The sequence below is a fragment of the Macaca thibetana genome, chromosome 1 (assembly GCF_024542745.1).
Source record: "Macaca thibetana thibetana isolate TM-01 chromosome 1, ASM2454274v1, whole genome shotgun sequence".
Taxonomy (NCBI): Eukaryota; Metazoa; Chordata; class Mammalia; order Primates; family Cercopithecidae; genus Macaca; species Macaca thibetana.
Window position 1 is genome coordinate 91,948,176 of NC_065578.1, and position 26,557 is coordinate 91,974,732.

Consider the following 26,557-nt stretch of genomic DNA (forward strand, 5'->3'; position numbering starts at 1 on the left):
TGGTGAAGGAGAATACCATTTAAAATGGGTCAGAGAAATGGGCAGGAGCCAGACAACACTCAGGGACTTGAAAAAAAGGTGGCACTTTTGCTTGTTAGACCAAGTTTCCTTTGTTGCTTTTTCCCTATAATTATTTGGAAGTTCTAATTCTTATTTCCATTCTAGCAACAGTTACTTTAAATGTCATTTAAATATACATAAAATATTATAATGATAATCATATAAATTCATACAGAATAAAAAATGAACTCATATCCTCTACTCTTTTGCACCAAGCCCTTTACTATCTCCTGAAGGAATATTTCAACAGTTTTGATAGGATCACTGCAGCCAATTTCAATGCATTTAAGTATATATGCATGTAACAAATGTACATATTAACATGCATATGTACTTAATATATATAAATACAATACATATACTTACATCTGCTTTTTAATACATACAAATGGGAATATATATTCTGCTTATAATTTGCTTTTTTCACTTAGTATGTCTTGTAGATCTTTATTCTTTCTGAAAGATGCAGAATATTCCAGAGTATAAATATACCATAGTGTAACCATTCTCCTACTGATGGGTAGTTACCATTTTTTCTAAATATTAAAAATAACATTGGGGCCAGGTGCGGTGGCTCATGCCTGTAATCCCAGCACTCTGGGAGGCCGAGGTGGGTGGATCACTTGAGGTCAGAAGTTTGAGACCAGTCTGGCCAACATGGTGAAACTCCATCTCTAATAAAAATACAAAAAATTAGCCAGGCATGGTGGCACGTGCCTGTAATCCCAGCTACTTGGGAGGCTGAGGCAGGAGAATCGCTTAAACCTGGGAGGTGGAGGTTGCAGTAAGCCGAGATCGCGCTTCTGTACTCCAGCCTGGGCAACAGAGTGAGGCTCTGTCTCAAAAAAACAGAAAACAAAAAACAAAAAAAACCACAAATTAGATTTTTCATTCACTTTAATCAGTTACATAAAGAATACAAAAGAAATCTAAATTAGAAGGAAAAAATAAGAATAGGCATAAAATTTTAAAGAAGATGGCTTATTTAAATTTGCAATTAGTTTCTAGTATTGTACTGGCCAACGGTATTAGAAGTAAAGGCTACTGGAAGTACCAATGCTTTCTCTCTTGCTTTTTTTTTTTGTACATTCTTTCCAGGTATCTAATATAACAAATTGAAACTTATAATTAGTTTTTAAATTTTCACATATTAACTTTAGGATAGGAAACCACTACTTAATATATTGTAACATTTTACTCCTGGCTATTAACATTTACAACATGGGTTACAATAGATATCATACACCTAAAGGAAGTAACAGAAACAATTAGTAATCTCCCTGTGCTCTTTTTCATAGAGATTTCAAAATAAATCTAAGGTTATGCATAGGATGTGGGTTTTTCTCCGGGAGTAGTATTACAGAAGGTTTGTGGTATTAGAAGGGTCATGACACAATGCAAGTTGCTTAGTCTCAAACAAAAGTGTAAAGCTTTCATTTTAAGAATATTTTATATTATACCCACAGATGAAAAAAATCTAACAAAAAGAGAGACTGTGGTACATGAAGATACATTCAAGCACTCTCTCTTTTGTAAAAAATCAAATCTTTTTAGAGACAGTTTAAAAAGCAATCTCTTGATTAAAAGGTTAAATAATGCTTTTTTTTTTCCAGGCTTTATTATGAAACTATGTTCAACGGTCACAGAGGCAACCACATTAACTTGCAGCATGGACACGAATTTTAAGTTCTACATTGATATTTTCAATGCACATATGAAGCAAAATGTCTTAAGCAAATTATTACTGCATATTAAATTACTATAGTAGAAGAAAACCCAATAATTTGAGTAAATCTGTAACACTTGGTAAGTAATCACTCTGATTAATCAACATCACCTTACTGAAACATCAATAGCAACTACTAAGCTTTAGTAGGTTATTACTGATTTGTACTTTGCCAAAGAAAAATTAATCAGAATGGTAAATGTGGTAAGCGGTAGCCTCTCCATGACTTCAAGGTGACTCATTTGAAACTTCTAAAAACAAATCCTACTCATATCATGTACTGATAAGTTTTTGAAACAGTTTCCTGTAATTTAAAGTCATGAACAAAGGTTTGAATATTCTTCTTAGTAATTAGAAAAAGTAAAAGTACACATAAATACCTTTTAAAAACCAATAATGCAATCTGAAAAATATATAAGGGATAAAAGAAATCAGTATTTGGCTAGTATCTTTCAGTATTAAGACTGATTTAATTCCATTTCAGAAGAGAAATATACATATACACACATTTTTCAAAGTGATGTTTCTTACAGGATTAGCTAAAGGCACAGTTAAAAAATACCAGCCCAAGGCCGGGTGTGGTGGCCCACACCTGTAATCTCAGCACTTTGGGAGGCCGAGGTGAGCAGGTCACCTGAGGTCAGGAGTTCGAGACCAGTTTGGCCAACATGGTGAAACCCCATCTCTACTGAAAATAAAAAAATTAGCCAGGCGTGGTGGCAGGCGCCTGTAATCCCAGCTACTCAGGAGGCTGAGGCAGGAGGATTGCTTGAACCCAGGAGGCCGAGGTTGCAGTGAGCCAAGATTGTGCCATTGCACACCAGCCTAGGAGACACAGTGAGACTCCATCTCAAACAAACAAACAAAAAAAACATCAGCCCAGTGCTTTGCACGGCTGAGTCAGGAGGATTATTTGAGGCCAGAAGCTCAAGACCAGCCTAAGCAACATAGCAAGACCCCATCTGTACAAAAAATTTAAAAATTAGCAGGGCATGGTGGGGTGTGCCTGTATTCCTAGCTACTCGGGAGGCTTAGGTAGAACTGCTTGATCCCAGGAGTTCAAAGTTGTAGTATGCTATGATTGTACCACTGAACTCTATCCTGGGCAACAGGATAGACCCTCTCTCTCTTAAAACAAGTCAGCATTCACACAAGGTCTAAAAGGTAGAAAATATTCCTCATAAATCATAATTTAATTGGAAACAAATCAATTTTGTGACCAATACTTAAAATTTGATATAATTTCAATGGCTCCTAAAAACTATGGACTCACAAACTAGTTTTTTAAAAAATTAGACACTTTTAAGAAAAGTTTTAAATTTACAGAAAAATTGAGAAGATAGAGAGTTCCCACATACCCTCCCACAGTTTCCCCTATTATTAATATGTTAGTGTGGTACCTTTGTTACAATTAATGAACCAATATTGATACATTACTACTAAAGTCCTTCATTTATTCAGATTTCCTTTGCCTTTGTTTTTTAACCAGTTTTTTTTGGGTTTTTTTTGTTTTTTTTTTTTTTTTTCCTGTTTCTAAAATTCTACCCGGGATACATTACCTTCAGTTGTAATGTCTCCTTAGGTTCCTTTTGGCTGTGACTGTTCCTCAGACCTTGCTTGTTTTTGATGATCTTGTCAGCCTTGAGTCATTACTATTCAGGTATTTTGTAGGATCTCCACAAGTGGAATCTGTCTGATAGTTTTCTCATGGTAAGACTAGGGTTATGGGTTATCAAGAGGAATACCAGAGAGGTAAAGTGCCATTTTCATCATGTCACCTGATAATCAAGGGTATGTACTATCAGTGTAATTTACGACTGCTGATGGTGATCTTAATCACCTGGCTTAGGTAATCTTTGTCAGGTTTCTCCACTGTAAAGTTACTCTTTTTGTCCCCCACACTTATCCTTTGGAGGGAAGTCACTAAGTGCAGTCCATGCTTATGGAGTGGAGATTTATACTTCCCCTCCTTGAGGGTGGAGCAGCTACAAAAATTATTTGAATTCTTCTGCATATTTGTCTCTTATCTCCCATTTATTAATTTAATCATCATTTATATCAATATAGGCTCGTGGATATTTATTTTATACTTTGGATTATAATGTACTTTGGGTTATTATACTTTGGCTGTGTATTTCAAGTATATAATACTTCAAATACTTTTTTTCTCAAATTGTTCTACCTTTGGCCATTGGGAACTCTTTAGTTGGCTTCTCTGTCCCTTCAACATAATCCTAATTAATGTAGGGTTTTTTGGGGTTTTTTTTTTTGGGGGGTGTGTATTTTGAGCACTTCCTTACTTACTGGCATTATAAGATGCTCCAGGCTTATGTTCTCTATTTCCTGTCCCAGTCCTAGAATCAGCTATTTCTGTGAGGAGCCCTGGTTCCCTTTATTGGAGAATGGTATTAAAAACAAAAATCTGGGCACTAAGTGTACATAAACTAATTTTTAATAACACCAAGTGAGCACATATATTATGGTACTTAAGAGTCCAAACTCCCCTAATTCTTAACTGAGATCTTACTATGAGCTCATCTTGGGGGAGCCAAATGATGTTCTTCAATTCTAGATATAGCAATATCCTAAAAACCTCCAGATACTTCGTCCCTTTAAATTTAACTGCGTACTGAAGTTTGGACACCAAAGAATCTCTGAACACTTCAGAAAAAAATTTTTAAACAGAATCTCACAATCCCTAATGACTAGATAGCAAGCTAGGTAAAGCAGTCTATATACGTATCTTCCTGAGAATTAGTATTAAGACTAGATACAATTATAGAATAGATATTTTTTCAAATTAAAAATGCTTAAAATTGAGAAATGCCTTAAAGAAAAATGAAAAATATTTTAATATTTAGGTAAGTTGCTCAAAACGAAAGCCATAAACGATTGTGCTTCAGGGGCAAAAAAAAAAAAAAAAAAAAAAAAAAAAAAACTATTAACAAGTTAGCTCAGGAAACTGGAAAGTACAAACTAATCACAAAGCTTTATGATAAATTCCATCATTTAGTAATGTCACGGTAATTTCACATAATTAAAAAATATAATATTTTTAAGTTAATGGTAAAGGTTTTATCACTTCCTCTCCATCTCTGTCAAAACTACATAGTGATCTGAGCACAGTGATTTAAACCTAGCACCCTCATTCTATGTCAGAACAGAATTTTGAGTGGGCGTTTTTTAAGCCAAAAGTGGTTGGGGTATTGCCCAACTGAGGCATCCCTAGAGGTTATCTGTTGGGCAAACTAATCAAAATGGGTAAATGTTACTGGGTACCAGGAAAAAAACCAAAAGTTGGATTTGAGTAGACCCACACTCTTTTGAATGAAAAACTTTCCATTACTTGTAACAAAGTAGCATTAATTTTATAGATATGCTTAGCCCACAGAAGCTTTTAACACAGTTACAAAAATCAATATGCTTATCTTTATAATAACCAAAATACAAACTCAATCCCAGGTTAAATATTAGAAGGCTTGGGTTTAATTCTCACCTATTTTCCTTAACTGAGCAAAAAATTAACTTTCCTATGTTTTGTTCTACTCCCTGGAATTTAGAGATAGCTCTATTTAGTATTAATGTAAAAATTAGGTCTTCAAATAATAAATAGCATTTAGATTGTGGAAAACTCCAGTAACAAGAGGAAACTTAATTTTTAACCTCATTTCCCTCCAAACTAAATACTATGAATTCTTACAAGTATTTTTTTGAATCAGTTCAATTAAATCTTTTTAATAGCTTAAATGTCATCTAACTGATCACTGCCATGCTCAAAACCCTCCAGTGATTTTCCATCTGAGTAGGGAAAGGTCAAAGTTCTTAGGTCCTACATAATTGGCTCTACTTACCTCTCAGATTTCCCCTATCCCCATGTCTCACTCTATCCAGACTCTACTTCAGACATGCTCCTTATGTCAGAACCTTTGCCTGTACTATTTTCCTAGTAAGTAGTTCTTCCCCCAAATCTTCATGCCTCATCTGCTTCAAATGTTTGTTTAAATAAATATCCCCTTCTAAGGAACCTTTATAGACCACATTATTAAAATAGCAACAGTTCTCCACCCCTAATACCTTCTCTTTCCCACATTTTTCTCCATTGTCATTCATTGTCTAAATTACACACCATAAGATTCATTTATTTTTTTCATCTAACTTCTTGTTCTGCCATAAAGCTCAATGAGGAAAGGGGTTTTTATATTTTACTAATCCAGGTAGTGTTTAGAATAGTGACTGGCACATAGTAAGTACTCCATAAATATCTATAAAATTGAAACCAATACTCCATTTAAATTTGTAACTTAATCTGCTCTTCACATGTGGGTTTTAAAATTAGAATAACATTTAAAGTCAAATTGATATTTCAAGAAATAAACTATTACACACAGATTATTTCAGTAAATAAAAATATTTTAACTGTCACTAGTATGCTGATATTGGAAATATAAAGTCAAATAATGGTCCTTATCCTCAATGAACTTCAGCTGCACGTAGTGGACAGAAAAGTTGAAAAGAATTACAGTAGTATGAGATGGTATAAGAAAGGTCTCTAACAAAGGGTGTTAGAAGAGCAGAGACACACGAAATCAGGTAAGATGGCATTATCAGGGAATGCTGATCACAACCGGTCAAGCTTAAGCTGACTTTTGAAATAAAAAGCAAGATCAAAGGAGGAGGGAGAAAAACATGGAGTAAAATGGGATGACAGATTTGAAGGATTCTTAACTAGTATAATGGGCCTCAAGCACAGGGCATATATATGTTAGGGTAACTGGGAAATAAAGCTAGCAAAGTAGGCAAGAATTCGAGTAGGAAGGATCTTAGGAGGAGAGTCAGAGTTTGAATTTTTCTCCAATGCCAGGGGAAACAACTGAAAAATTTTAAGAAATGAACAGGGAACTAATAGTAACTTTAGTTGTATAATAAGCAGATTTACAGGAGGCTGTCAATATGCTATTAAGAAAAATTATAAAACTACCATGACAGTATGTTGAAATACTAAAGAAAAATTCATTTTATTCCTGGAGAAAATTCAAGAGTGGGTTTTCATACAAACAACAAAATCTCATTTTAAAATCTTCTCTATGCCTCAGTTTCCTCAACTATAAAATGAAGATATTAACAATATCTTGCTGGGCTTGGTGGCTCATGCCTGTAATCCCAGTACTCTGGGAGGTCAAGGCGAGTGGACTGCTTGCGCCCAGGAGATCAATACCAGCCTGGGGAACATAGTGAAACCCCACCTCTACAGAAAATACAAAAATTAGCTGGGCATGGTGGCATGTGCCTGCAGTCCCAGCTACTTGGAGGCTGAAGTGGGAGTTCTCTTGAGCCTGGGAGGTCGAGGCTGCAGTGAGCCGTGATCGTGCCACTGCATTACAGCTTGAACGACAAAGTGAGACCCTGTCTTGAAAACAGTAACAAAAAAACACCAAAACCAATATCCCATATGATTTTTGTGAGGATTAAATACGTGAACATCCTCAAATGGCTTAGAACACTGCCTGATATGTACTAAGTGTTCAGTAATGCCAGCTATTATTACTCTTATTATTAGTATCCTGGAATAATTAAAGTTGTTAAGTAGTAAACTCTATATTTCCAAACACAGCCAACACACAAAAATGAAGTGTAACTAAATAGGGGTTCACAGTGGACAGAAAGAAGCTTACTTAAGTATGTATTACAGAAAAAACAAAAAGCCAAGATAATTATTGAACTCCTGACCTCAAGTGATCAGCCTGTCTCAGCCTCCCAAAGTGCTGGATTACAGGTGTGAGCCACCACACCAGGCCCCAAGATAATTCTTAATTTCAGGCTCTACATAATTTTTGGAAAGGGATATATATTCAGTATCTAAGGTTGTTAAAGACTATCTTTAAGGAAACCCAAAGAGTTTCAGAACTTTCTAGTTTGGTTGTAATTTTGGGGACTCTACAATATTGAATGTGACTTTTTACATAAAGTCTACGAGCTGTTTTTCTGGATATTATGTAGGCAAGAAAGAACACTTTACACTTTACTTTCTCATTTGATCCCAACAACTGTAAGGCAGATAGCTTTAGAATCCTCAGTTTTGAAGGAGTGAATCAACAAACACATTAAATAACTTGCCAAAGATAAGAGGCTAATAAGAGGTTGGACTCCAAAATCCATTCTTTTAAACAATACAGAATCTCTAGCAATTAGAAGAAAACAAAAAGACAACAAGTTGGGACCACAGAGACATTCAGGATTTTAAAATCCTCTTGTTCTTCATAACTAAATTTCTTGAAGATCTTTATTCTGATTAAGATATGTCATATTTATTTTTGCAGGCTACTAAAAGAAGTTCCTTTAGACTGAGACATTCAACCAGAAAACTGGGTTCTAAAGCATATGTGAGGATAGAAAACAAAAAATTCTGATAATAGTTGGCATCTTCTCGCATGTTATTACAGTCATTAATACCAACAATAAATATACATTAATTTTCAGAGGTTTAAATTCTATTCAAAAACATTTCAAAGAAGGGACCTAGGCTCAGTCACTCCGACTCTGTAATGGTAAATACATTTGGATGGAGGCTGAATTCATTTTCTCCTTCCTAACTGGTAGTGACCTAATAATAAAATAACATATACAAGTTGATGCATGTGTGAATATAGTGACAACTGCATACATTAAAAATCATTTACTGTAGAAATAACATCAGCAGATGAATTAATTATTATCAAAATTCAAATATCTACTGGTCAAATTTGGTCAAATAAAAATATCTACTGAATGATGGTTATGCACCAGGCATTATATAGTAAGCACTCAATACAGCAACGAGGCTATGTGCAGTGGCTTACACCTGTAGTCTCAGCACTTTGGGAGGTCCAGCACTTTGGGAGGGCAGATCGCTTGAGCTCAGGAGTTCGAGACCAGCCTGGACAACATAGCCAAACTCAATCTCTACAAAAAACACAAAAATTAGTCAGGTGTGGTGGTGTGCTCCTGTAGTCCCAGCTACTTGGGAGGCTGAGGTGGGGGAATTGCTTGAGCCCAACAGGTCAAGGCTGCAGTGAGCTATGATCACACCACTGCACTCTGGTCTGAGCAACAGAGCGAGACCTTTTTTTTTTTTTTTTTTGAGATGGAGTCTCGTTCTGTCACCCAGGCTGGGGTGCAGTGGTGTGATCTTGAGACCTTGTCTCCCCCACCACTGCCCCAAAAAGAATATAGTAATGAATAAGACAGACAAAAATTCCACTCTTGCACTCCCATGGAGCTTATGCTCTAGTGGGGAATGTGGACAATTAAAAATAAAAATATGTTGAGGAAGAAGGGGGGGAACAGGGAGAAGAACAGAAAAGATAACTATTGGGTACTGAGCTTAATACCTGGGTGATGTAATAATATGTACAACAAACCCCCACGACATGTGTTTATCTACAAACCTTCACATGTACCCCCACATCTAAAATAAAAATAAAAAATAAAAATATGTATAATTTATGAAAAAAGTAATAATTGTTATGAAGAAAAAATAAAGCAACATAAGAGTCTAGTAACTAGAATAGGAAGTTATTTAAGGTAAAAATTTGGCCAAAGTGAAAGTCACAAGGTGGCCGGGCACGGTGGCTCTCGCCTGTAATCCCAGCACTTTGGCCAAGGCAGGCGGATCACGAGGTCAGGAGATTGAGACCATCCTGGCTAACACGGTGAAACCCCGTCTCTACTAAAAAAAAAATACAAAAAATTAGCCAGGCGTGTTGGCAGGCGCCTGTAGTCCCAGCTACTCAGGAGGTTGAGGCAGGAGAATGGCGTGAACCCGGGAGGCGGAGCTTGTAGTGAGCCGAGATCGTGCCACTGCACTCCAGCCTGGGCAACAGAGTGAGACTCTGTCTCAAAAAAGAAAGAAAGAAAGAAAGAAAGTCATAGAGGTATTAATAGAGTGAGATGAGTATATAATAATTAAAATTCATGGTAACTCAGAATTGTCAAAAATATTTAAATGCTATACAAGGTATAATATTGTTTTGTATGTGATAGAACCTTAGAATTCAACTCCTTAATTTTACAGGTTGTATACTCTGTTCCCAACTGAGCATTACAGAACAGTGTAATAATTTTATAGCAAAAAACCCACCAATAAGTAATTGTCATTCATTTAGAGAAGAAAACTAGGTAACAGTAACTTCTAAAAACAGTTCTAGGAAAATGTCTAAAATTTGAAAGCTGCTACACTTAAAAATGGTTAAGTTCACTGTAAGACACAAATACAAAACAGCTCCAACAAAGACAGGGTGGTGGAGGAGGCATTATTATAAACAATATAATTAGATTACAGATGTAGATATGTCAGAATAATAACATGGCAGTAGATGGTAAATCTTAAATTAGACCTAAAAATTCTAAGTAGACTGAATAATCTTTGAAAATAAATTTAATAAATTTAAGTCTACCTATATCTATATACTACGTAGTATATATATAGATATACTATAATCTATATATAAGTATCTATATATTACAATGTTATAGTATTTATAAAAATGAGTATTTCTTCATCTAATGTATTTTCTCATCGAAATAAGATGTTTACAAAAGTATAATTTTCATAGCTACAGTAAAAAGCAGGCTTTAATTATATGAATAACAGATTAAATAATAATATAATTTATTAAAAGAAGAGTTTGAGAGAATTCAATTTGTGCAAAAAAATTTTACTCACAAGAGAGTACCAGTAATTGGAAGACTTAATCTGAAGAGATCTGAAGTACATAAATCTTAGACTAAGTTGAGTTCTCCCCCTAGTGGAACTTGAAAATGATCTAATATATTTCCATGACTAAGAAATAACCTAAAATATATTACTTTGATAACTGAAAAAAGTTTCAGGTTTTAATGAAAGATCTATTTATGAATCTTAATCTGCATTAAAAATATACCTCTATACATCTGTATCTATATAGAGATATACATATAATTAAATATTGAAGCCTGTTTAAGACATCTACTGAAAACTCATTTACTAAGCAAATTAACAGAAAGCCAAAAAGCACTCAGTCGTAAGACCTGAAAGAGAAACAGAAATACTTCAAAAGTACAGGAGTAGGAAGTTCAGAAAAATACAGCAATTTAGGAAGACACAGCAACATGCAGAATGGCACAGAATTTTGAAAGAATGTGATAGGTGCAGGAATAGGATAATTTACAGTGGGTAGAATACAGCATGTAAGTGTGGGGGATGAGGATAGGGAGATAATGGTGAGAGATGAAGCTAGAAATTCAGTTTGGGCAATAATAAAAAGGATGCTAAGGAGTTTTGATATGATTTGGTATTTAAAAAGCAGTCAATGAAATTTCTATGTTTTAGAGAGACAGCTTTTGTAATTTACAGAAGAGCTGAAGCTGGAGAAAAGGAAACTGGAAGGGGGGTTACAACAAAGGTTCAGGTAAAGGATAAGCAGATGAACTAATGGAGTGGTAGGGAGAAGAGAAATGTTATTGAAGACTCAAAAAAGTTTGAAAAATGACTCAAATTACCTTTTATTTAGTTTTTTACTTACTTAAGACTTTTCTATTTTGAAAGATTGAAGAGTTGGGCGATACACTTTAACCTGTACGAACTCTTATTGAGAATTATCTGAAGGCTAATCTACAATAGCTAACAGGTTGATGGGAAAGAAAAACTAGCACAAGCACTTTGTGAAATAATGTTAGCTGCTAAAACTGAAAATTTGCATGCCTTACATATACACCCTTGGTACATACGCTAGAGGGTAAGAAAGAGTAAGTGAGATTACCAGTAGGTTGAAATATTTGATAAGAGATGATCTTTTATTTTGTTTCCTTTTTTGGGGTTTTTATTTGTTTGTTTTTTTGAGATGGAGTCTCATTCTGTCACCCCGGCTGGGGTGCTGTGGCATGATCTCAGCTCACCACAACCTCTGCCTCCTGGGTTCAAGGGATTCTCCTGTCTCAGCCTCCCAGGTAGCTGGGATTATAGGTGTCTGCCACCACGCCTGGCTGATTTTTGTAAGAGATGATCCTTTAATAAAGACTTGAAATATACAATAAGGAAAACATTTTGGAACACATCTGATTTTAAACATGTTAAATTCAAAGTTTCTGTACTGCTTCCACGTAGAATGGTTCAGTGCCCATTAAAACTACTGGTCTACTCATCAAAAGACACAATAAAGGAAAAATAACAACAGGACAAGTTACAGAGTGGTAGTAGCTATTTGCAACATATAACATCAATATATAAATAACTCCATATCCATAAGAAAAAGACAACCTAATAGAAAAATATAAACAAAAGACATTAACAGGCACTTTACAAAAACGGAAATCCAAAATGGCCAACATCCTTAGTAATCAAGAAAATGAAAACGAAAAACACAGTGAAATATCACCAGATTGGCAAAAATTAAATCATGTGACACCACCAAGTATTGGAAGGGTGTGGAATAACAAGAACTTCAACATGCAGCTGTTGGGAGTTTAAACTACCACAAGCAATTTGGAAAATAAAGTTGAAGATTTGCAAGCTGTACAATGCGGCAATTTCACACTTTGGTATACACGCTAGAGAAACTTACGCACAATAAGAGTGTTCATAATCACCATATTATTTGTAACATTCCCAACCTGGAAATTCCCAAACATCTTCTAATAGTAAAATGAATACATTGTGATATATTTTAAAAAATGAAATATGTACAACAACAAAATGATTTTTACAAAAATAATGTTGAACAAGAAGACATAAAATATCCCATATGACTCTGCAAAACTGAGAAGCTGGGAAAACTAACTGTATAGATCAGAAATGTATAGAAAGATGACACAATTATAAGGAAAGGCAAAAGAGTGATTGTCATAAAAGTCCAGGATAGGGAACAGGGTGTGATTGGATAGACTTCTTGAGTACAGGCAATTTTGTCTGTCTTAAACTTGGTTAGAAGTTTTACGTATAATATTTTTACACATATAATGTAACTTTGTTTTATTAACTTTTCTGTACATCATGTTTCATAATTTTTAAATTATTAAACCATTTAGAAAATTATTGGTAAGGGGAAACAGGCTAGGGCTAGAGATAAATTATGATTCACTGTTGCAACGATTAGTGGTCCCCAACCTTTTTGGTACTAGGGACAGATTTCGTGGAAGATAATTTTTCCATAGAGAGGTAGGAGAATGGTTTCAGGATGAAACTCTTCCACCTCAGATCATCAGGCATTAGATTCTCTCATAAGGAGAGTGCAACCGAGATCCCTGGCATGTGCAGTTCACAATAGGATTTGTGCTCCTGTGACAATCTAATGACACCACTGATCTGACAGGAGGCGGAGCTCAGGCAGTATGCTGCTGGTTGCCCGCTCACCTCCTGCTGTGCAGCCCAGTTCCTAACAGGCCATGGACTGATACCTGTCTGTGGCCTGGGGGTTGGGGAACCCTGGTAAAGACGGCTCCTGAAGCCACGTAAGTGAGACCCTTCATTCGGGTATAGTTTGTAAAAGCCAAAACCTTGGATTTCAGAGGAATACACACATCCACAACTGATAAAGATGACTGTAAACAACAGTTTAACAAGAAAGAACAGAGTCAAAAGTAAGTGGTGGTAGCAAAGTTAGGGGAGGTGAGAATGCGAGGAGGATGAAATGGTCAACAACAAATGCAATAAGCATGAGCAGGCAAATACTGAAAAAATAGCAACAAATTTGGCAATTAGGATTCCAGTGATCACTTTATCAAGAGCCAGCTGATGATAATATACCCCTACTGTAATAACAGTAACAATTCTATCACCTCACACCTGTTAGAATGGCCATTATCAAAAAGATGAAAGATAGCAAGTGCTAGAGAGGATGTGGTGGAAAGGGAACTCTTACACACTGTGGGTAGAAATCTAAATCCTCAAAAAATTAAAAACAGATGATATGATCTAACAATTCTACTACTGGGTATATATCCAAAGGAAATGAAATCAGTATGTTGAAACGATATTTGCACTCCCATGTTCACTGCATTATTCACAATAGCCAACACATGCAACCAACCTAAATGTCAATCAGTGGATGAATGAATAAAGAAAAAGTGGTGCACATACACACAATGGAATATTATTCAGTCTTAAAAAGGAAGGAAATTCTGTCATTCACAACAACATGAATGAGCGTGGAGAACATTAAGTGAAATAAGCTAGGCTCAGAAAGACAAACACTGCGTGATCTCACATGTGGGATACAAAAAGCTGAACTCAAAAGTACAGAGTAGAATGGTGGTTACCAGGGGCTAGATGCAGGGATAGGGGTAAAGGATTGGAAGACGTTAAAAAAAAAAATTCCATGAATTTTCTATTTTTCAAAAATACTGTAACGCATATCATATTTCATTTTAAACAAAAATCCTGCATGCCAGGTTCTTCATTTTAATAACTATTTCAGAATCAACAAAAAGAGTTATTTAAATCTTACTATTCTGTGACTAAGATGTATAGAAATGTGGTAAATTCTTACGATTTTCTTGATGTTAGAAAAGTACAGACTAATGCTAAAATCACATATGATAGCATGATTGAAACAAACTAATTACAAATATATTATGCAGTTAGTTCATATTTGAGGTTTTCCTGAATATGTGCACTTTATGGGGATTACTACCAGCAGAACATAAAGGATACCTTTTTATAAACATACAAATCATAATGTGTTGTGGTTACCTTTGATCCAGATTAAAAGATGAGGCTATAATATAATATGTAAGTTTGGAAATCAACTACATTTTAAATTGAAATTTAAGGACAAAAGGAAATTTCAGGTGGGAAGAAAATTCTAGATGTTGCAGCAAAGACTATTGTGACTTGGAGTACAATATAATTAAAAACTTTGAAAGACAGACTTTAAACATAATATTTCATCCACAGGGAAAACTTAACACTTTTATCATATTATACAAGAAGAAGTAAGGCATAAGAAGTGACAAAACACATTTACTTTTATTTAAAAAATTTATTTTAGAGACAAGGTCTCACTCTGTCACTCAAGACTGGAGTGCAGTGGTTTGATCACAGCTCACTGTAATGTGGAACTCCTACTTCTGGCCTCAAGGGATCGTTCCACCTTAGCCTTCCAAGTAGCAAGGGCTATAGGAGTGTACTATCATGCCCCCAGCTAATTTTTTAAAATTGTTTTGTAGAGACAGGGTCTTACTCTATTGCCCAGGCTGGTCTTGAACTCCTGACCTCCAGCAATCCCCTGACCTTGGCCTCTCAAAGCACTGGGATTACAGGTGTGAGCTACTGTGCCCTGTAAAAACATATTTATTTTTAAAGCTTTGAATTTTCTTTTGAAGATAGTTTTATAATATCAAAATATGATGAATTTTCACTAAAAAATGGACCTGGAGCACAGTCAACAACACCAAAAAAAAAAAAAAAAAAAAAAACCCCAGGTAAGTTGATTCAGCACAATTAAAAACTTTTGTGATAAAAACACTATCAACAGAGAAAAGGCAACAAACGTAATGGGAGAAAATATTTGCAAACCATATATCTGATAAGAAAGGGATATTGAGAATATATAAATAACTCCTATAACTCAACAACAAAAACAACAAACAACCTGGTTCAATTAAGCAAAGGACCTGAATAGCCATTTATCCAAAGAAGATACATAAATGCGAAATAAGCCCATGAAAGTATGCCCAACACAGCAAATCATCAGGGAAATGCAAATCAAAACCACAATGAGATACCACTTCACACCCATTAGGATGGTAATTATAAAAACAACAACAGAAAATTAACAAGTGTTGGTGAAAATGTGGAAAACAATGAAATCCTCATGCATTGCTGGTAGAAATGTAAAATCGTATAGATTCTGTGGAAAATGGTGTGGCAATTTCTTAAAAAATTAAACAATTACTATATGATCCAGCAATTCCACTTCTATGTACTCAAAAGAAGTAAAAGCAGGGACCTGAACAGAAATTTGTACACCTGTGTTCATAGCAGCATTATTCACAATAGCTGAAACATGGAAGCACCCTAAATGTCATCAATGAATGAATAGACAAAAAACGTGTATATACATACAATGGAATATTATTCAGCTTTAAAAATGAAGAAAATTTGTACATACACTATAACATGGATGAACACTGAGAACATTAAGTGAAATAAGCCAGTCACAAAAGGACAAATACAGTCACATACCTCTTAACAATGGGGATGTGTTCTGAGAAATGCATCGTTAGGCAATTTCATCATGCAAACACCATGGAGTGCACTTACACAAACCTACATGGTATAGCTTCCTGCAAACCTAGGCTACATGGAATAGCCTATTGCTCCTAGGCTACAAACCTGCACAGCATGTTACTGCACTGGGCACTGTAGGCAACTATAACACAATGGTCAGTATTTGCGTATCTAAACACAGAAAAGGCACAGGAAAAGTATGTTATAAAAGATAAAAAATGGTATACCCGTATAGAGCACTTACCAAGAATGAAGTTTGCAGGACTGGAAGTTGCTTTAGTTGAGTTAGTAAGTAAGTGGTGAGTGAATGTGAAGGCCTAGGACATGACACTACTGTAAACTTTATAAACATTGTATAGTTAGGCTACACTAAATTATAAAAAATGGTTTTTCTTTCAATAATAAATTAACTATCACTTACTATAACTTTATAAATTCAGTTTTTTAAACTTTTTGACTCTCATAACATCTAGCTTAGCAAACATATTGTACAGGTGTATAAAATATTTTCTTTTTTATATATTTATTCTGTAAGCTTTTTTCTATTTTTAATTTTTATTTTTAGTAAATATATTTTTTGAAACAGGGTCTTACTCTGTGGCCCAGGCTGGAGCGCAGTGGTGTGATCATGGCTTACTACAGCCTTGACCTTCCAGGCTCAGGCAACCCACCCACCTCAGCCTCCTGAGTAGCTAGGACTGGGACTATAGTGCACCACCAGGTCCACCTAATTTTATTTTGTATTTTTTGTAGAGACAGAGTCTCACTTTGTTGGCCAGGTTGGTTTCAAACTCTTGGGCTCAAGTGATCTGCCCCCCTCAGTCTCCCAAAGTGCTGGGATTACAGGCATAAGCCACTGTGCCTGATGAACAAAAAATTTTTTTAAGTTAAAAAAAAATTAAGGCTGGGCGCGGTGGCTCATGCTTGTAATCCAAGCACTGTGGGAGGCAGAGGTGGGCGGATCACTTAAGCCCAGGAGTTCGAAACCAGCCTGGCCAACAAAGTGAGACCTCATTGCTACTAAATAAATAAAAAAATAAGCTGGGCGTGGTCATGTGTGCCTGTAGTCCCAGGTACTGGGGAAGCTGATGAGGACTGCTTGAACCAGGAGTTGGAGTCTGCAGTGAGCTATGACTGTGCCACTAAACTCTGGCCTGGGCAACAGAGTGAGATCCTGTCTCAAAAAAAACAAAAACTAAAAAAAAAAAAAAAAAAAAAAAATTAAAACATTTGTGTTAAAAACTAAGATACAAACACACATATTAGCTTAGGCCTACACAGGGTCAGCACCACCAATATCACTATCTTCAACCTCCACATCTTGTCCCACTGGAAGGTCTTCAGGGACAGTAACACGCATGAAGCTGTCATCTCCTATGAAAACAATGCCTTCTGGAAAACCTCCTGAAGGATCTGAGACTGTCTTAGAGTTAACTGTTTTTTTGTATAAGTAGAAGTAGACTGTAAAATAGCAATAATAGTATAGCAAAACAACAAATAGTATAGTAAACATACGAACCAGTAACATAGTCATTTATTATCAAGTATTATGTGCTATACACAACTGTATGTACTATACTTTTATAAGAGTGGCAGTGCAGTGGGTTTGTTTATACCAGCCTCATCACAAACACACGAGTAATGTGTTGCACTATAACATAATGATGACTATAGTCACTAGAAAACAGGAATTTTTCAGCTTCATTATCATCCTGTGGGACCATCATCATATATGTTGTCTCATTGAAATGTCCTTATGCAGCATATGACTGTATTGTATGATTCCACTTACATGAGGTAACCAGAGTGGTCAAATTCATAGAGACAAAGTAGAATGGTGGTTTCCAGTTGCTGGTGGTTGCCAGTTGCTGGGGGAATGGGAAGTTAGTATTTAATGGGCAAAGAGGTTCAGTTAGGGAGGATGAAAAAGTTCTGGAAATGGATGGTGGTGATGGCTGCACAACAATGTCAAGTACACTTAATGCCACAGAACTGTATACTTTAAAATAGTAAGTGTTATGTCTATTTTACCACCATAAAAAAAATAAAGTTGGAAATGAATGATTATTGAAAAAAGAATCACAGTCATGAAGATAAAGACTAAGTTACTGTTCAGACAAAGAGGATAGAAGAAACCATATTTTTACATGTACTTTATTATTTTCATATGATACCTGGATTTCAAGCTCAGCAATGTGTTGTCGTAGTTCAGCCACAGCAGCTATACTATCTGCTTCCCGGAGCCTCACAGCCATCACTTCTTCCTTATTCTAGTGTGGTAAACCAAACCAAAACAAAATAAACCAGGTGTGTTTGGAATTCAGATTTTAGAAAAGTAATAGGAGGCATAAACCATACATTAGTATTATCTAGCAGGGTCTAAGGCAGCATCCATAGTGAAACAATATGCTCACTGCATACAATGAAGCAGTGAGACACAAATGTTCACATCAAGTGGAATAAATAACAATTATAAATGGCCATATATCAATTCAAATTTTAAGTTTCGCCTACAAAGGAATTTGTGTGAAATTTATGAAAAAACTCTAGGGTTTTAGAGTGTTCTGCATTTTGAAACTGGAGTTCATAGGCTTGTAATATCTCAACTTTAAGGGAGAACATTCAAATTAAGTTGAGAGGGAAAATAACATTAATATTATAAATAATATCCACACATTTTACACAAAAAATAAAAAAGCTTTAATAATTATAAGTTAATCATAAGCTATAATCTTATAATACTAAACAAAAATGAATCAGATTTATATAATTCAAGGACTGGCATTCTTGAAAAATTAACTTTGTTCCTGAATCATTCCAACATAACAGGGCAAAATATACACATTTAATCAGAATGTACTAGGTGCTAGGGTAACAATACATTGGTCATTCTCAAAATCTGCAAAGGCATTATGAAAGATTGAATAAATTAACACACAGCTTAAACACCGGGGAGATATCAGAGTCTGCATCTGTAACATACTTCACAGAGGTATTAATGAACAATTAAAAATTAAATAAAATCCCATATTAGTTCATAAAATCCTCTAATATTCTAAATCTGAGCCCATTACTTAGACAAGTTCAAAGAAAATTATTATTTTCAACAGTAAGTTCCTTAAATATTTATTTCCAAAGAACACTTTACTTTTCTCAACAGGTACTAGGGCATTTGAGGAGCAATATTAAATCTAGTAACACCGTTATCAAAATATGTTTACGGAAAACTAACATCAATAATAAATAAAAGATTAAATTTAGTTATCGACAAGATGTCAACACAGATAATTTAGCATCATAAAAACTCAATCAGATATTGGTATGACAAATCAGATTGATACAACCTCATTTAATATTATTTTATTTATAAATTAGTTTAGTCATATCCTTCAAAAGTGACTGTGCTTTAGTATGAATTTCAGTACTGCCTACAGATTTCTGTCAGTATACATTGTAACAGCCATGCATATTTATAAGGATGTAATTTCATCTCTGGATTTCAGTGACACTGATAAACCATTCAAGCTTCACTCTTGGTTTTTAATGACACCAGAATAAGTTGATGGAATTACAGCTTTATATGTGCCATCAAAAGTCTTATTTCTTATATAATAAGGCTGGAATCTTTAAAGGGTATCATTCCTGCTATCTCACCATGGAAAGGTGGATGCCTAGTTTATTTTTTTAAAATCCCATAACTTGCCTTTAGTAATCCATTCTAATGCTGAGTCTACAGTCATTTCTTTATAGTTATTTCACGCACACACACACACACACAGAGCAAACCCTCCCTCCTCTCCTTCTATCTCCGTGCCTTTCCCCACTCTCTCACCACCGCTATACTGTAAATTTATTTCAGGAAAGAATGTACTTGCATTCAAATCCTTTTGATGCTTTTTGAATCCAAACACCTCACAAAAAAGTAAAAGTATATAACTGATTAAAATAATAATGGGTAATATACCCATTTTTGCCAACACACTGGTACATACACATTTCTCTTGCTCTCTAATCTATCCAGAAAACATGTATCAATGTTAACTGCCCACTAATAAGATAACAATCAAAGCAGAGGAGCCCTAAGCTCTCTAAATGACCCACCTTTTTTGATCAAACCATTAAAAGCTCCGGTTTTAAAGGGTTACCAGTCAAAAGAAAAACTGTAAAGAGATACTAGTAAATGCCAATCCAGGAAATTAAATTAACCAAGGAAGTGACTGAAAATGTTTCTTGACTGAAATCCACCCCAGAAGCAAGATGAGCTAACCTGGTCTGACAGCAACTACCAAAACAAGTTCAGGAAAAGTAGAAAATAGGACACGCTTTTTTGTTTTGTTTTTAAGATAATCTAATCACAATAAGACAAACACAAAAAAGGCATTATTATATTGACAAAAAACAAAATCAGTTAATTGACATATTTACCTTGCATTCAATCTCTGCTTGTTTGCGCTTTGCTTCACTTAACTGAGTAAGGAGTCCTTTGTTCTGTGCAGAAAGATACTGCACTTTCTCCTGTAGGCTAACCACCTCTTGTTCTGCTCTTCGAAGATGGTTACTATTGATCTGGTTCTAATAATCAGAAATATAAATACTCAGACTATAGTTACAAGACCTAAAAATTAAAAAAAATTACCTATCCATTTTATATCACAACACTATTAAAAATGTTACTAGTTATTAGGTCAGTGTTATTCAACAAATCAACTTTAAAAAATACGATAAAACTGCCTTTAAAATCAAGTCATCCAAAGGAATGCATACTGTCAATATTAGAAATTCTCATTATAGCTCAATATACCATTTATACAAAAAATAGCTGTAAACTATAAAAATGCTTATATACAACTTGAAGGCATTCCTAAGATTGGCAATGGGAGTACAAAGTGGATAGATAGAGGAATGGTGAGTTTAATTCCTCTTTCCAGTTCTGGAAAGAAAGCACAACCAGTCAAAAGGTACCATCATGCCTAGCACAGTGGCTCATGCCTCTAATCCCAGCATTCAAGACCAAGGTGGGCAAATCACTTGTGGCCAGGAGTTTAGGACCAGCCTGGCCAAAATGGTGAAACCTGTCTCTACTAAAAATACAAAAATTAGTCGGGTGTGGTGGTACATGTCTGTAATCCCAGTTACTTGGGAGGCTAAGGCACAAGAATCACTTGAACCCAGGAAGTGGAGGTTGCAGTGAGCTGAGATCACGCAGCTGCACTCCAGCCTGGGTAACAACAAGACTCTGTCTCAAAAAGAAAAAAAAAAAGGAAAGGAAAAAAAAAGGTACCATCACTATTTATTGGGCTGTAAACCTGATGTCACACAATATGGCCTATGTGTATTTCTACATGCTCTCAATGTCTAGCACAGTCTCTTTTGATGAAGCACAGATTTTGAATTCTGGTTTTAATATTTGGTCATTAAGCAAACAAGCTAATATCTCTGAGTCTCTATTTCCTTATTTGAAAAATGCACATAAAATACTTTCTATTCCTCATTTTGGTGTCTTCAGAATTAAATGAGATAATACGTGTAACAGGGCCTAATATGTAGCAATAAATCCTAGCTGTTTATTGTATTATAATTACAGAATGTGCTTAAAAAAACATATAGACCTTGAACTAACATGAGATAGTTTTCACACTCAGGTATGACCCAGCCTGAATTCTCTCAATCCTAAATTACTCTATCAGAGGCCTGAAAGAAACAGTAGGGACTTTCATAGCAGAAAGAAGTAAAAATCTAACTTCTCCTTTAACAGTTCTTAAACCTTGGCCAAGTTATTTAATCCTACCAAATTTCAGTAGAGATAGTATTACTTGCCTTTTGAGGCTACGTTGTGAAGATTAGATTATGAGAGAAAAGTTTATGAAAGCAGTCTCATACAATCATGTCATGTCATGTCATGTCATTTCATTTCATTTTTTTGAGACAAGAGTCTCACTTTGCTGCCCAGGCAAGAGTGCAGTGGCATGACCTTTGCTCACTGCAACCTCCACCTCCTGGGTTCAAGTGATTCTCCTGCCTCAGCCTCCCAAGTAGCTGGGATTACAGGCATCCACCACTATGCCCGGCTAATTTTTGTATTTTAGCAGAGACAGGATTTCACCATGTTGGCCAGGCAGATCTTGAACTCCTAACCTCAAGTAATCCACCTGCCTCAGCCTCCCAAAGTGCTGGGAGATTACAGGCGTGAGCCACTGCACCCAGGAAATTTTAGATACTTAATAAATGTTCAGTTGTTGCCATTATTATACCTACTTTACCTCACCCTATGAAAAAGACCCTGCCTCTAGTTTTAATGAAAAAATGTAGGTCATCTAACAGATGTAAACTCCAAAATGTTCAACCACTTAAAACTTTCTTTATCTTTACTTTTACTTATCTTCCTGTAACACATACTGTAGTCTTTCTCATTCTTTTTTTTTTTTTTTTTTAAGATATCATCTCACAGGAGCTTGCTGTGTTGCCCAGGCTAGAGAACAGAGGCACAATCATAGCTCACTTGTAGCTTCAATCTTCCAGGCTCAAGCTATCCTCCCACCTCGGCCTCCTGAATAGCTGGGACCACAGGCATGTGCTGCCACGCCCAGATAATTTTTTTAATTTTTAGTAGAGATGAGGTCTTGCTATGTTGCTCAGGCCAGCCTTGAACTCCTGAACTCAAGTGATCCTCCCATCTTGGTCTCCCAAAATCCTGCAATCACAGGCAGGAGTCACTGCACCTGGCCTCTTTCTCATTTTGAATCAACAAATAAGTCTGTCTACAAAATTAAGTAAACTTCTTAGCACTGTATTCAAAATGTATCACAGCCTCTTTTTACTGTCTTACCTGCTACCATCAAAACAAATAACTACACTTCAGAGGGACACATCTTTGACATAAGTTGCAAATAAATTTCCACAGATAAAACCCCTCCCTGCATCCTTGAACACAAGACCATAATTCCACATTATGGTTGATAAATAATACACATGAAACCCAATTATTGACCATGAGTGAGAGACAGCAGAAAAAAAAATATTTTAAGAACTCTAAAGATAAAAAATTATAGGACTTTATATAACATAGGTTATGTTTAAAATTACAATATTAATGACATAAAAGGAAGATGCCAAAACATAAGCAAAGAACAAGTCACTATCAAAAAAACATTAAGCAAATCAGAAAAATAACCAAAGAAAATTTCTATAAATACAGCCACTGAATTCAATGAATGGGTTAGACTGGAGATTAGCTGTACTGAAAAAATAATTAGTGTCCCAGAAGAGGTCATTAGACACAGAAAAGAGAATAAGGTCCAAAATAGGTCCAAACCTAATAGGGGTTGCAGGATAAATAGTAAAAAAAAGGTGAGATACGATGGTTTAAGAGATGGTAATAGCTGAGAATTTTTTACAATTTAAGAAACAAAAGATATAAATCTACACTTTAGGAAACACGATTAGTTCCAACCAGGATAAAAACAAATAAATCCCTACCAAGATACACTGTAACAAAACTTAGAATGCTAAAGAGGCAAATCAAGGGAAAAACTGAGACCTATAAAGGAAGGGTAATGAAATGTCTAGCAGATATTTCAACAGCAAAAATTCATAATGCTTAAAAAAGAAACTTCACCCTATAGTAGTATACTGAGCTAAACTATCACACAAGAAAAAACTAAATTTACTTTAAGAAAGTGGGCCGGGCACAGTGGCTCACACCTGTAATCCCAGCACTTTGGGAGGCTGAGGCAGGCAGATCACAAGGTCAGGAGATCGAAACCATCCTGGCTAACACGGTGAAACCCTGTCTCTACTAAAAATACAAAAAAAAAAAAAAAAAAAAAAAAAAAATTACTCAGACGTGGTGGTGGGCGCCTGTAGTCCCAGCTACTCAGGAGGCTGAGGCAGAAGAATTGCTTGAACCTGGGAGGCGGAAGTTGCAGCGAGCCGAGATCATTCCACTCCATCTCAAAAAAAAAAAAAAAGAAAGGAAAAGAAAAAAAGCCAGCCAAACTCTAAGTTCAACCCCAGAGCCTCCCAGGAGAGATGCAATGGGATTTAAGCACTTTCTCACCTGGGGCAGAGCAGATGCAGCCACAAGCTAAGAATGATACAGCTAGAATAAATATCAAACTGGTGGAAGCTAAGTATTGGCTGGCTAGACAGTGTGGAGGCTCAGGAGGCAGCAGACTTAGAGCCTAAGTTCATAAACTCTTGCACACTTTTCTTCAGGTACTCCAACAGGTACACACAAAAAAGACTGGTGAGAGTCTTGAGAAAAAAACCTTCATGATACAGGACTCAGGAAGGGGAACAGCAGTCACTATGGGAAGGTGCTAAACTTTGCCTGTCTCCTCTAGGGAATATATGCTTTAATCTGTGTGGATCAGGGCCAACTATTGTCTTTGGGGCACTGGTGAAAGCCACTGCATCTTAGGGAAGGGCAGAACTGCGTTTTGTGCCTAGGACTACATCTAGGGGTAGGCAGGAGCACTAAAGACCAAATGCACCAGATCAAAGGACATAATGAAGTCTAAGACTGAATTTATTTATTTTTTACTTTATTTATTTATTTTTTTCACAGAGTTTCACTCTTGTTGCCCAGGCTGGAGTGCAATGGTGCGACCTTGGCTCACTGCAACCTCTGCCTCCCAGATTCAAGTGATTCTCCTGTCTCAGCCTCCCAAGTAGCTGGGATTACAGGTGTACGCCACCACGTCTGGCTAATTTTTGTATTTTTAGTAGAGATGGGGTTTCACCATGCTGGCCTCGAACTCCTGACCTCAGGTGATCCACCCACCTCAGCCTCCCAAAGTGCTGGGGTTACAGGTGTGAGCCACCATGCCCGGCCATTTCTTTTTTTTAATTTAGAAACAGGATCTTGCTTTGTGGTTTAGGCTGGAGTGGCTTAGGCTGGACTGCAGTGGTGTTATAGTTCACTACAGCCTCAAACTCCTGGGCTCAAGCGATCCTCCCACCTCAGCCTCTCAAGTAGCTGGGACTACAGGCACATACTACCACGCCTGGTTGATTTTTTAAAATTTTTATATGAGACAAGGTCTCACTATGTTGCCCAGGCTGGTCTCAAGCTCCTGGCCTCAACTGATCCTCCTGCCTGGGCCTCCCAAAGTCCTGGGGATTATAGGCATTAGCCACTGTGCCTAAGACTAAGACTTCATCAGAACAATAGAAAACACTGTTGCCCCTCCAACTCTTCTGTAATAAGTAACAAATGGAATACTGCTGAAGACAGACCCTTTTAAAGTGTTATGCAAAGGGAAGACCTAAAGACACAAAATCCCTCTGGCAAACCAGCTCCTACTCTAAATATAAGGTATTGCTAAGGGAAAAATAAGGTATTGCTAAGGGAATTTGAAGCCTGTGGTGCACTGACGATAACCACAGAAACAACAAACCTCAAAGTCAGCCCATCTCTGGACTATATTAACTGCAATCTCCCACATTAAAGGCCTAGCAGAAGGAAAAATGTGCCCATTTCCAGGCAGAAAAACTATTTGACTTAGTCCGCAGTCCTACATAAGCTATCCAGCCTTCAACAAAAAAAATTACAAAGCTGGGCCGGGCGCGGTGGCTCAAGCCTGTAATCCCAGCACTTTGGGCAGCCAAGACGGGCGGATCATGAGGTCAGGAGATCGAGACCATCCTGGCTAACATGGTGAAACCTCGTCTCTACTAAAAAATACAAAAAACTAGCCAGGCGAGGTGGCAGGCGCCTGTAGTCCCAGCTACTTGGGAGGCTGAGGCAGGAGAATGGCCTAAACCCAGGAGGCGGAGCTTGCAGTGAGCTGAGATCCAGCCACTGCACTCCAGCCTGGGCGACAGAGCAAGACTCCGTCTCAAAAAAAAAAAAAAAAAAAGAAATTACAAAGCATAGCAAAAGGCAAGGAAAAACAAAGCACTCCCAAGAGACAAAGCAATCAACAGAACCAGCATTACATATGACACAGATGTTAAAAATATCTGTGATGGTTAATACTGAGTGTCAACTTGATTGGATCGAAGGATACAAAGTATTGATCCCGTGTGTATCTGTGAGGGTGTTGCCAAAAGAGATTAACATTTGAGTCAGTGGGATGGGAAAGGCAGATCCACCCTTAATCTGGTGGGCACAATCTAATCAGCTGCCAGCCAATATAAAGCAGGCAGAAAAATGTGAAAAGGAGAGACTGGCCCAGCCTCCCAGCCTACATCTTTGTCCCATGCTGGATGCTTCCTGTCCTCCACCATCAGACTTCAAGTTCTTCAGTTTTGGAACTCAGACTGGCTTTTCTTGCTCCCCATCTTGCAGATGGCCTATTGTGGGACCTTGCCATCGTGTAAGTTAATACTTAATAAACTCCTATATACATATATATGTATATGTATATATATATAGGAGTTATATATATGTGCATTTATATATAACATACATATTATATAACATTATATAACATATTACATATGTTTTATATATATATATATATTATTCCTGTATATATCCTATTAGTTCTGTCCCTCCAGAGAACCCTGACTAATACAGATATTGG

At 36.3% G+C, this 26,557-nt stretch overlaps 1 protein-coding gene across 6 annotated transcripts in view; it reads right to left on the reverse strand.

Annotated features, from left to right (window-relative positions):
- EVI5 (ecotropic viral integration site 5) overlaps positions 1-26,557 on the reverse strand; it is a 280,650-nt gene that overhangs the window by 66,496 nt on the left and 187,597 nt on the right. For all 6 annotated transcript variants that reach the window (XM_050806911.1, XM_050806909.1, XM_050806893.1 and 3 more), the window contains 2 exons: positions 20,454-20,600; positions 18,203-18,298 (listed from right to left, as the gene is read on the reverse strand). In XM_050806911.1, coding sequence (XP_050662868.1) covers positions 18,203-18,298; positions 20,454-20,600 — 243 coding nt within the window. The remainder of the gene's footprint in view (positions 1-18,202; positions 18,299-20,453; positions 20,601-26,557) is intronic.